This window comes from Drosophila hydei, unplaced genomic scaffold (assembly GCF_003285905.1).
Source record: "Drosophila hydei strain 15085-1641.00,03,60 unplaced genomic scaffold, DhydRS2 tig00000172-arrow-pilon, whole genome shotgun sequence".
In the NCBI taxonomy this organism is placed as follows: domain Eukaryota; kingdom Metazoa; phylum Arthropoda; class Insecta; order Diptera; family Drosophilidae; genus Drosophila; species Drosophila hydei.
This window is the reverse complement of record NW_022045682.1, coordinates 373,605-384,459: the sequence shown is the minus strand read 5'-3', so window position 1 is coordinate 384,459 and position 10,855 is coordinate 373,605. Positions and strand designations below refer to the sequence as shown.

Below are 10,855 nucleotides of genomic sequence, written 5' to 3'. Positions count from 1 at the left end.
TTGTATTTCATTGCAAATGCAATTATAGTATCTAATTTATTTAAATGCGAGAAATTAAAGATTGTCTGGTTAGGCTAAGAAATTTTGAAATTAAATAGTATATTAATTATAAAATAAATAAATTTGTAAGATATAAAATATCAATATCATCAACAAACTTATAAATGGTGGCAACTGACTGCATAATAAGACAAGAGCAGCAAAATTGATCATAAATCATAAATTGATCATAAATTTAATTTCAAATTATCATGCTCCATGTGCTTTATTTATATTTGTCTGAAGTAGAGGTTAAATTATACACATATTACTTTTACACATTTTCTTTAATCTGTCCTTTCGACAGAAGTGCATTTCCTAGTCGGCGACTCACACACTCTGAATTTTCAGCTGCTGTCGGTTCTTGAGGCAACCTGCGGGAAGTGTGCGTGCACTTTGCCAGTTAACGTGCAAGAAAGACTTTTTCCGGGAAATACTGCAAGGCAATTAAATAACACAAGAATCGATTGAAGCAATGTGCGAGATACGTTTTCCAATTTTTTCTTAGTGCTCAATGAATAAAACTTCCAAACCTACCGAACAAATTTTACTGTAGATATAAAAATTCATCATTAATTCAGTTTGATTTTTTTATATTTCTACCTGACTATAATCAACTTGGTTTCCTTTATTGGGTTTGTCTTCAGCCCACTTTTAAAATTGCAGTTTTAACTTTGTTTTAACTTAACATATATCATGGATATCGTAGATATATGCCCAGAGGATGAATCAAAATTTTCCTACAGTAACAGCTCGTGGAGCAGGGATGATGGCCAGGTAAAGCTGTCTGCCAAAAAACAAATGATGGAACAGCAGCAGGAATCATGGGACACTAGCCAGGATATGATACGGCTTGCTCGTATGAGGATCGTCACTTCGGTCATGTTGCACGCATGGCGGCAAAGACGCGCCGATGTCCGCAAACTGCAGCAGGTGGTGGAACGCCTCCAAAAGAGCGTGAGTATATAGTATGATATATGCCTGATCAGAATCAGCAGTCGAGTTGATCTGTAATGTAATCTTTCGATTGCTGCCTTTGCAGTCCATTTACTCCAAGAATGAGCTGCATGTGTCTAACACATTGATGCGCATCGAGGAGAAACGCTGCAGGGAGCTTCAATTGGAGCTGAAGAAATCCACATTGAGCATGAAACAGGTGCAAACCTCTTTTGAGTTACTAAACGTAGCGCTAATCAACTTGAGGGCGGAAAAGCAGAATCTGGAGAAAGAGCTGCTCTCCTGCAGACAAGGGGTAAGTCGACTTCTCAATCAAGAAAAAAATTCCCTTAAAAATGAATTTTACTTTTCAGCATTTGGAGCTGAAAGAAATTGCGGCCCAGTGCAATGATGATCTCCGAAAAGCGCTTTGTGAGCAACGTTGCTTAAAGCAACAACTGGTCGAGGAGCAAAGTAACGTGCGGCAGCTGAAGCACGACAAGGAGAGGCTGATGAATGAGATATGCGACATGGAACGTGAACACTTGAAAAGGAAGGAGTCGTTCAGTCATGAATTGGAAAAGAAGAATGAGGAGCTATCCAACATGCGCGCCACAGTTGAGAAACTCGAAAATAAGCTCAAACAGCGTCAGATGTAAGTTGGCCAGTTGTAAGAGATCTGTCTCCTTTGTCTAGACCTTTATGCCTTATGAATTTTAGAAAACGTTATGAACTAAAGCAGTATCTGATGAATATAGAACGCATGGAACAGGAGGAAAGCTGTTCATCCAATGAAAAAGAAATACCCAACAAGGAAATTACTGATTCTAGGATTCTAAATGTGGAAGGCCATGGGTACGGACAGATCTTGTCTGCCGTACAATACTATTCATCCGTCGCCGTATTCTGGATATGGCTCGCATTACTGCCGAGGAAATCGTTACGATACGGATGTATGCCTTCGAAGAAGCGAGTCGATTGACCAAAATATGTCCTTTCCAATTTCATAACTTGTGTGTGTACATAAACATCTATTATGAGTGAATAGTGGTCATCAAATCCGTTCGATCGTTATTTGATTTGAAATTTCAGCAAAAGAATGGGCAAATTGCTCGGCAATGCCGCGTACATGGAAGTGTTCTGAACAGCAAATTTATTACGAAAATCCGAAGCTAAGCTACAAAGTTACTTAACCAAGAAATTTTGAAAATGGCTGACTTGGGCAACTGTTGTTGGCTTCAACATTAGCGGCCCCCCGCCCAACCCGTTACCTATACACGCATCCTCAACCAGAAGCGGTTGAAATACGCGTGAGAGGGGCGGAGGTTGGGCGGTGGGTTGTGCTGATGCATGACCGTGCGTCTGTTGCTAATCGACCCGTCGTCGTTAGCAAAGGCAGCGGAAAGCCAATCGAAACGTGTTGCCACATCAATGCCAGGCAGAATTACTGGGAAACAAAGTGTGACGGAGGGTCGGCACTGAGCAGATCTGATAAACAGATGGGCATCTATATATCGATCAATGCACAGAGAACAATCACAGAAGACACTTCCACCTCACTTTGCTATGCAGCTCGTATTTATACGCATCACCTACCGAATGTGCAGTTGGGAATTATAACGCACTCACAGCGACTACTGCTAGCAAATGGGGGTGGCTTCTTACATTGGCTACGGTTAACAGCAATGGTCACTGTTAAAATGAAAAACTTATTTTGTGCTGTTAAAAATGATTACGATTTTTAAAAATATAAGATAAATTCATATTTATATTTGAGATATTTATTTTTATTAAAAAATATATATATAAGTACAAATAAATGAAAAAACTTCTATACATTCACAGTTCTGAGCGAGGTTCGAACCACCAACCTGACCTATTTAAGTCATAGATACTTTACGTACCAATACACACGAATCTCTGCTAGTTTTCGATTTTATATTATGCCTAAAAGCATGCTTTGATATGTTTTCTGCGTCGCTTAGATAGTTTAGGCTCATATGGAAATTTGCATGCTGAGCATCAACTGACCCTGATTAAAACAATAAAATCATAATTTATATTAATATTTCAGAAACTATAAATTCGCATATTTGTGACATGATATCAAAAGCTTTGTATTTATTTATTTAATTTGAAATATAATTGAATGAATGAATGAAAGGAGTTTTTGACTAAGATTAAAGATTAAGCTATAGACCTCATTGTAATAATAAAACGTATTTCAAACTGGTTCCGTCGACTTCTTCGGCAGAAGAGGTTAGCAGCTGTGCCGCTAGCCAAGTTAAGAAAGTAATAGAGGCTGTTTTTTGTTTTGCTGATATTTCCCTTAAGCTTGACTATTTTATAGTCATTTTGTTGTTGTTGTTGTTGTAAATCTCTCTGCGTCGCCCACCAATGAATGTGTAAAATAAAAGTAGAAAGAGCGGCTGAGCTCCGACAAGACTCCGCTGGGTTTCAGTTTGTATTGTGACTTCAGCACAAACAGACGACGCGGACGCGGACACAAGAGCGGCCAGCCAAGGCAAAACACAAATATAAACACAAAGTCAGAGTCGAGTCGCAGACGAAATTTTAATAAACGTGGCGTGCGCCTGCGCAAATAAAAGAAACAACAACAACAACAACGAAATAAAAATAATAAAAAAGCGGCAACAAAAGACATTCGCGAACGCGCGCATAGAGAAATTTTAAATGAGTTTCATTTGAATTCGTGAATACCTGGCTCACCACTACCTGGGCTGATCATTAGCATGCAAAGTGCTTGGCCCACTAGGCGCGTATAACAAAAGCTATCAGACGGTCAAAATCGTATTGTAACGTGGTTCGCATACGCTACTCGCGGAACACGTGCGTTTCATTTGGCTCAATCGTTACAAGGCCCTGGTCAGACAGCGATCGATCATAATGAGCAATTCCACGCCTCCTGGCCTGCTGCACATGGATAAGCCGTTTGTGGCTTTCTATCAATTCTGCCTGGACCTAATTGTGTTTGGTTTGAAATCGATTTTCTATATATTTGAATCGCTTTATTATACAATATTGCCGCAGCGCTTTAGAAAGTTGAAGGTGAGGAAAAACGAAATGAAACAGACTATATTTGCGTAATTAAATAATTATATTATATCATTGGCCTTAGCGTCGTCATGTTATTTATTTGACTGTTGACATTTGATATATGGGTTAAGAAAAGACTAAATGTAACTAGTTCTGTAACCCTGTTAGACAAGTCAGCGCTTACTTATCTTAACTTTATGAATGACTACATAAATTTGACTTAATTATTATTTTTTGACCACATTAGTCTATTTTTATCTTCAACACATTTTTTGCACATTTCAATTATTCATAATTAAATTCAGTTAAAGTGAACTACTTGAAGCAATAATAAAACTAAATCATGTCGAAAATATGTTGTTGAAGCCATTCCCATTTAACAATGTGAATTGGCCATAATTGGATTATGAAAAAGCATGTAACAGACAGAAGAAGGCGTGGCAGATCCCATAAAAAATATTTTTTCTTGAGTCGGTCTTTCCTTTTTCTACTGACCGTCTGTTTGTCCGTATGAATGCAACAATCTTAGAAGCCACTGGAGCTAAGGACTAGAAATTCCAAGTGTTTATTTCTGTATAGCATAAAGTTTAGAGCCTATCAGAATTTTTTTATTTGTCAAGGAGTATTTTAATTAACTGTCAAAGTCCCTGTGACACGTAAACGAACCGTAGAGTGATTGCCTTAAGAGCTCTGCGCAGTGGTCAGGGTATATGCTAGTCGAGCACTCTTGACTAGCGCAATTTTATTGTAATTATTGGTATAATGATTTAATAAAGGCTGATTAGTATGAAGTATTTGTCTACACGTCTGATGAAGGTGCAACACGCGCTTTTGCGATTTTGGTTAAGTGCTATCCGTCAAAAAGATCGTTTGTACAGGCATTTTTATGGCTTTAACTTTCCAATTTAATTTGGCGTTGGTCTTCCTACAATTTTACAACAGTTGTAAAATTCAACTTTGACAGCGATGAGCAGCAAAATCTGCAACAAAACATTGGCTTTGTTTGGACATACTTCAATGAACGCACGAAGCTAAATACAAAGACAAAAAATCGTATTCACACGCTGGCCAGTTTTTTCGGCCTGGCTTTTTATCAATGAATGCGTCTTTTTTATTTGCACAGTTTGTGTTTGGCTTTGGACATTTGTTTTGGCATTCGTGGACGTCACTCGTGATTCGAGTGCCCGCTACCATGGCATCTGCAAATATTTATAATTGCTGAAGATCGACTTCGGTTATTTGCTTTCAATTGGGGCATCTGACATTGAAGTGAAGCATGGGAAGTCTTTGAAGACTCTGCTTAAAAGCCGTTCAATATAGTTTTCAATATTTCTAATTGAGGAGGGGAAATGCCAGTGTTTTAATCTTATGCTTTGCGAACTGGTTTCTCTGCCTTATGCATATTTTCTTTTGTTGCTGCTGCGCCTGCGCTGAAATCAGCAAACCTGGCATTATTTGCCGCAACACAAAAGAAAATCAAGTAAAATAATATTATGCTACGACTAGAGTATCCAAATATATATAAGCGAGGGCTTAACAAAAATGTCTTTGTGCCGTAGTAAGCCAAGCATGAAAACTAAACTTGATTGAACTCTATTTATATATATATATATATATATATACATATGTATATATATATATATATATATATATATATATATATATATATATATACATACATATGTATCTTATAATATTTATTTATGAGACATGTCGAAATAGCAGCTGCTTACAAAAGCGACTTTGAGCTATGTTACATGTTGCAAGCGCAGCTCCAAAACTTGGTTAGGCGTCCATAAAAAGATATGCAAAACGCTTGCTGCACATTAAAAATTCCTTTTTTGTGTCTTTCGAATGCGCCCTTTTCGTTTGTATCTTCAAGGTGCGTACTCATACCAATGAGAAAGATTAACATAGATACTGATCACATTTAGACACATCCATACTCTACACAAAGCATAAATATTCATGTTTGTATCTTTGATACGTTTCTCTTGTATCTTCAAGATACGCAGCTATATAGTTATAATAGATATATCTCTACTCCATGGTCTTTAAAATGTATATGATATATAACTTCAAACAGACATTTATAACATTTAGATAAATAGATATAGATATATTCATATTCCATATTTGGATACCTTATATTATAAAATATGTTATTATTTAGTTTTATAATATAATATAATTGAAATATTAATTTTTAATTGTTTACATCCAAATTAAATTTGGAATGAACATTTTGTTTAATAATGTTTATAGTAATATTATATCATATTACATTATTATACAACTGTTGATTATATTAGTTATTATATACATATTGTCTCTTCTTCAATTTATATAATTTTAATATAATTAATTAACTGATAAAGTTTACATTATATCGATATTTAAGTTTAAATGTTTTTGTTTTTTTTTTAGTTTTAAATTATACAATTTTGTTTATATTTATTCTCACAACTTCATTTCGTTTTCTTTGCGTTTGACCAGAATGTAGCTGGACAGGTGGTGCTGATAACAGGTGGTGGCGGTGGCGTGGGTCGTTTGATAGCGCTCAACTTCGCCAGACTCGAAGCGCGCATTGTCATCTGGGACATCAATCAAGAAGGTGGGTTAAGCAACAGATTCGCTGCGGCTCATTAACGCTGCCCAGCTAAGTGATTGGAGCACGTCAGCGTTGGCAATTAGCAGCTCGCTCGGCGGGTTAAGGAACCCTCCAATGGAGAAAGCTGCGTTACACTTACCAAATTGATTAGCTAACCGTGACTCTTCTCTCGACAGCCATCAAGACGACAGTTGATTTGCTGGCCAAACATGGCTTCAACAACTGCAAGGGCTACGTGGTGGACATATCGGATCGAGATCAGATCTATCAGCGTGCTGCACAGGTCATCGAGGATGTCGGCCCTGTTGACATACTGATCAACAATGCGGGCATCGTCTGCTGCAAGCCCTTCTGGGAGCTGCACGATCGTGTCATCCAGAATACCTACAACATCAACATCATCTCGCACTACTGGACGGTGAAGGCCTTCCTGCCACACATGATGCGTCACAATCGTGGCCACATTGTGACCGTTGGCTCTGTCACTGGCATGCTGGGCACCTACGGCTGCAGCGACTATGCGGCCACCAAATACGCTTGCATTGGCTTCCACGAGAGCCTGTTGACGGACCTCAAGGCGCACGGCTATGATCAGATACAGATGAGTCTCATTTGCCCTTACTACATCAACACAGGCATGTTCTCGGGAGTCAAGCCACGCATGATGCCCATGCTGGAGCCCCAGTACGTCGCGGATCGTATTCAGGGTGCAGTGCTCCAAAACGAGGTCTGGTGTGTGCTCCCCAATTCAATACGTTTGCTCACGCCGCTCAAATGGTGAGTGAGATCTCTCCTTGATATCCTTGTACATTGTATAACATAAATTGCTTCTTTGCAGCCTATTGCCCGCTAAGATGTGTTGGGAGCTCATGTCGCGTGTGATACGCGGTCCGGAATCCATGATGCTCTTCCAGGGTCGCGGCCGAGTGGCTGCAGGCTAACAACCGAGCCAACGACTTAACTTTAGTTTATATTTAAATTGTTATAAGACGCTTTAAGTATCGATATATATTCCGAATATTGTTTACCAACAATCCCCCATCCCCTAGTCCCGCACTGTGGTTTGCTGATAGTAGTGCGGCGCCAGCTCTGTGAGCCACTCCTTCTTGATGACCGTGACGTGGTTCATGAACAGCTTTGTCGTCTGCAGCAACTCGCCATAGACCACATACTGCGCCTGGGGCAGCGTATATAGCGTAGAGTTGGGATGTATGGCTAGCTCGGTGCCGCTGCTGATCTGCCGGTAGACGCCAGAGTGGTGCAGATAGGCAACCTGTGTAAAGAAGCCAGCCGTGATGCACTTGCAGACCATTTCCACATCGCCCTTGCAGGAGAATATGGCAATGCCATACTTTTTCCTGGCCAGATTCAACAGCTGTTCCCGTAGCTCGCAGGCGCGCTTTAGATTTCTATAGATGAGATAGTATTGACCGCAGAACTCCTTGGTCATGCCCTCTTCCACAAAGGCGCTGTGTATATTGAGCAGGGTAATAAGATCTCCCTCTGCCACCTCGAAGTGTCGATGAGCAATGCGTCCGCTTTGCTGTGCAGCTGCTGAGGCGGGACGCGAGAATACGGACTGCACTTGGAGCATGGCAATGATCGTAATAATCTCCTCTGCGCAGCCCATTTGGCCAGATACATATAACATCTTCGACAACATGGCACTGAAGGGCAGTTCAGCAAGAAGAAAGCCAACAGGTCGGGTAAGCTCTCCCTGTTCGTCAATAGCATCCAGAGCGTAAAGCGTCTCCAGAGCGGACAAAAGATTTTGGGCAGGCGGCGGCGAGGGAAAGTCGAAGCGCAAAACGTTGCCAATGCCCAAAGCTTTGAGCTGCAGCACTGCTCCGCTCATCTCGCTGCGACGCAACTCTGGCGGCTGTCGTGGGGCCAGTGCATCGTAATCCTGTTTCGTATACAGACGATAGACTTTGCCGGGACGCACTCGACCCGCACGACCGGCCCGCTGTATAGCCGACGCCTTGCTAACGGGTACGACAACGAGGCTGTCGCTGCAGGTAGTGGGATTGTACCATTTGACCTTAACATAGCCACAATCGATCACGTACACTATGCCTGGTATCGTGATGGAAGTCTCTGCTATATTCGTGGCCAGCACTACTTTGCGTACTCCCTTGGGCGGGGTAAAGAACACCGCCAGTTGATCGTTGCTGGTCATGCTGCCATACATGGGGAGCACTTTGAGATTAGTCGTTTCCTGGCTGGCAATGTACTCACGGAGCAAGTCCATTGCCTCTAGCACCTCCTCCTGACCTGTTAGAAAGGCCAGTATATCGCCTGGTGGCTCCTTCTGATGCAATTTCCATACAGTTTCCACCGTTTCGCGAACATAGTCCGCACAGGGTTCGTTTAAATAGAAGTGGCTGACAGCGTGCATGCGTCCCTCGATACTCAGCTTCACGCTGATGAGCTGATTCGCTTCAGCTCCTGATCGGGGCCAGCTGAAGAACTCGCTGAAGAAGCTCGCATCGATGGTGGCCGAGGAGATTATCAATTTTAAATTGCTGCGCTTGCGCAGGATCTTTTTCAAAAGACCCAACACCATGTCCGTGAGCATATTCCTCTCATGCGCCTCATCGACAATGATGACTCCATACTGGGTGAGCAGTGGATCGGCCAGTAGCTCTCGCAACAAAATGCCCTCTGTCATGAATTTAATATGTGTGTCATTAGAGGTGCGCTCTAAAAAGCGCACCACATAACCCACAGTATCACCCACCAGCTCGCCTCGTTCCTGGGCCACGCGATTGGCTAGCGTCACGGTGGACACCCGGCGAGGCTCTGTGATGCCAATCATGCCCTTGCTGTGCCAGCCCCATTCGTAGAGGTACTGCGGCACCTGTGTGCTCTTGCCACTGCCTGTCTCTCCGACCAGGATGACAACTTGAAAGTTTTCCAGACAGTAGAGGATTTGGTCGCGATACTTGCGAATCGGCAAGCGCTCTCGCTGCTCAACTAGACCGAGATTGTGATTGGCATTGAATACGAATGCTGAATTTTGTGGCTCCTGGTTGCCACCTCCATCAGCGATGGCATCGTCTGTCTCTGGTTTTATAAACTTTGGTTTAAAAGTTGCCATTTGTCCGATTTGTTTTGTATTTTTGCCGCTATTTCATTTGTTTATTTCGATTCGTATTATCGATATGTCGAAAACGAACAGCTGGAGTGGCGGCTTATCGATATAATACTGATATTTTAGTAACTCAGTTTATCGAATAATCGAAAATATTTACATAATGTGGCGGCTTGCTAATAACATAATGAAAATATGAGTGTTGTAAAATGCCTCATGGGCACCACAAAACGAAAACATCCGAGCAGTTTGAAAATATGTCTCAAAAGACAAAGATACTATTTTTTGTATTGAATTTCTAGATTTATGTTTTTTATTTCAAAACTTGAAATCATGAAAATATTTACTTAATATCACTGATTCTATAAACAAGTTTAGCATTTAAAATTCATTTTGGGGTCGATTTTTTTGTTCTTTTGTTTTTGATTTGCGCCTTGTCCTGGGCAACATTTTTCAAAAGGATACGTACACACACACATGAAGAGTTAAACTATTTTCATACTTATCAAATAAATGTACACAAACTTTTTAATATAACACCTTAATATTTAAAATCAAATTTCTACTTATGCATTAATTGTAGTAATAATAAACCAAAAGCAAATGTTCTTGCTATTATGTATGTGGCCTGAATATGGAACTCTGTGTTCTGTTCCAGATCGAACGATTAATTCGGGAACTTTCCATGAAGTGCTTCTTGCTAGGTGAGTGCATCTAAATGTAGTTTTCTCTTATTGTTTTCTTGTATATATATATTTATTTTCCTTATTTGGTGAGTGCTTTTCTGATATATATAAGTTTGTAAATCTGATTGCATTTTTATTGTATGTTTCGTTAACATTCTTAGATTTAAGATTAACTTTCATTTTTCTTTTGGTTTTCTGTATTTTAATGGTTTTACTTCCAATATTTATGATAAGTGCAATTTCTTTTCGTCTGTCAACAAAAATGTATTTATTTATTATAATTTACTGAATTTTTTGAACTCTTGTGTTTTGATTACATTATTTTCGTATACTCTATCTGCTCTGCATGTGACCCATTTTTCCATTTTTCTATTTTCCCCTTTCGGTTGTCCGTCAAAACTGAAAAAAACCCCTGCTAAAACATTTGAATTA

At 40.2% G+C, this 10,855-nt stretch overlaps 3 protein-coding genes across 5 annotated transcripts; 2 read left to right on the top strand and 1 right to left on the bottom strand.

Moving 5' to 3' along the window:
- Positions 1 to 607: 607 nt before the first annotated feature.
- Positions 608 to 2,030, top strand: LOC111595183 (myosin-9). 3 transcript variants are annotated; one of them, XM_023308762.2, is made up of 4 exons: positions 608 to 996; positions 1,082 to 1,291; positions 1,350 to 1,630; positions 1,696 to 2,030. In XM_023308762.2, the coding sequence occupies exons 1-4, from the start codon at positions 736 to 738 to the stop codon at positions 1,955 to 1,957; spliced, it is 1,014 nt and encodes a 337-aa protein (XP_023164530.2). In that variant the 5' UTR covers positions 608 to 735; the 3' UTR covers positions 1,958 to 2,030. The 3 variants fall into 3 exon arrangements, with proteins under 3 accessions (XP_023164530.2, XP_023164532.2, XP_023164531.2); XM_023308764.2 differs by having other exon boundaries at positions 610 to 996; positions 1,718 to 1,787; XM_023308763.2 differs by having other exon boundaries at positions 610 to 996; positions 1,715 to 1,772.
- Positions 2,031 to 3,598: 1,568 nt separating this feature from the next.
- Positions 3,599 to 7,600, top strand: LOC111595191 (short-chain dehydrogenase/reductase family 16C member 6). The gene is made up of 4 exons (XM_023308774.2): positions 3,599 to 4,044; positions 6,529 to 6,646; positions 6,820 to 7,420; positions 7,482 to 7,600. Exons 1-4 carry the CDS (start codon positions 3,883 to 3,885, stop codon positions 7,582 to 7,584), a joined length of 984 nt encoding a protein of 327 aa, XP_023164542.1. The 5' UTR covers positions 3,599 to 3,882; the 3' UTR covers positions 7,585 to 7,600.
- Positions 7,601 to 7,667: 67 nt separating this feature from the next.
- On the bottom strand, positions 7,668 to 10,559 carry LOC111595190 (probable ATP-dependent RNA helicase DHX35). Its single transcript, XM_023308773.2, has one exon. The coding sequence runs from the start codon at positions 9,741 to 9,743 to the stop codon at positions 7,689 to 7,691; it is 2,055 nt and encodes a 684-aa protein (XP_023164541.1). The 5' UTR covers positions 9,744 to 10,559; the 3' UTR covers positions 7,668 to 7,688.
- Between the last annotated feature and the right edge of the window lie 296 nt (positions 10,560 to 10,855).

Coding starts and splice junctions, on each gene's coding strand:
- LOC111595183 (XM_023308762.2), top strand. CDS start 736: ATGGATATCGTAGATATATGCCCAGAGGATGAATCAAAATTTTCCTAC. Junction 997..1,081: donor TGGAACGCCTCCAAAAGAGC/GTGAGTATATAG, acceptor CTGCCTTTGCAG/TCCATTTACTCCAAGAATGA. Junction 1,292..1,349: donor TGCTCTCCTGCAGACAAGGG/GTAAGTCGACTT, acceptor TTTACTTTTCAG/CATTTGGAGCTGAAAGAAAT.
- LOC111595191 (XM_023308774.2), top strand. CDS start 3,883: ATGAGCAATTCCACGCCTCCTGGCCTGCTGCACATGGATAAGCCGTTT. Junction 6,647..6,819: donor CTGGGACATCAATCAAGAAG/GTGGGTTAAGCA, acceptor TTCTCTCGACAG/CCATCAAGACGACAGTTGAT. Junction 7,421..7,481: donor TTGCTCACGCCGCTCAAATG/GTGAGTGAGATC, acceptor GCTTCTTTGCAG/CCTATTGCCCGCTAAGATGT.
- LOC111595190 (XM_023308773.2), bottom strand. CDS start 9,743: ATGGCAACTTTTAAACCAAAGTTTATAAAACCAGAGACAGACGATGCC.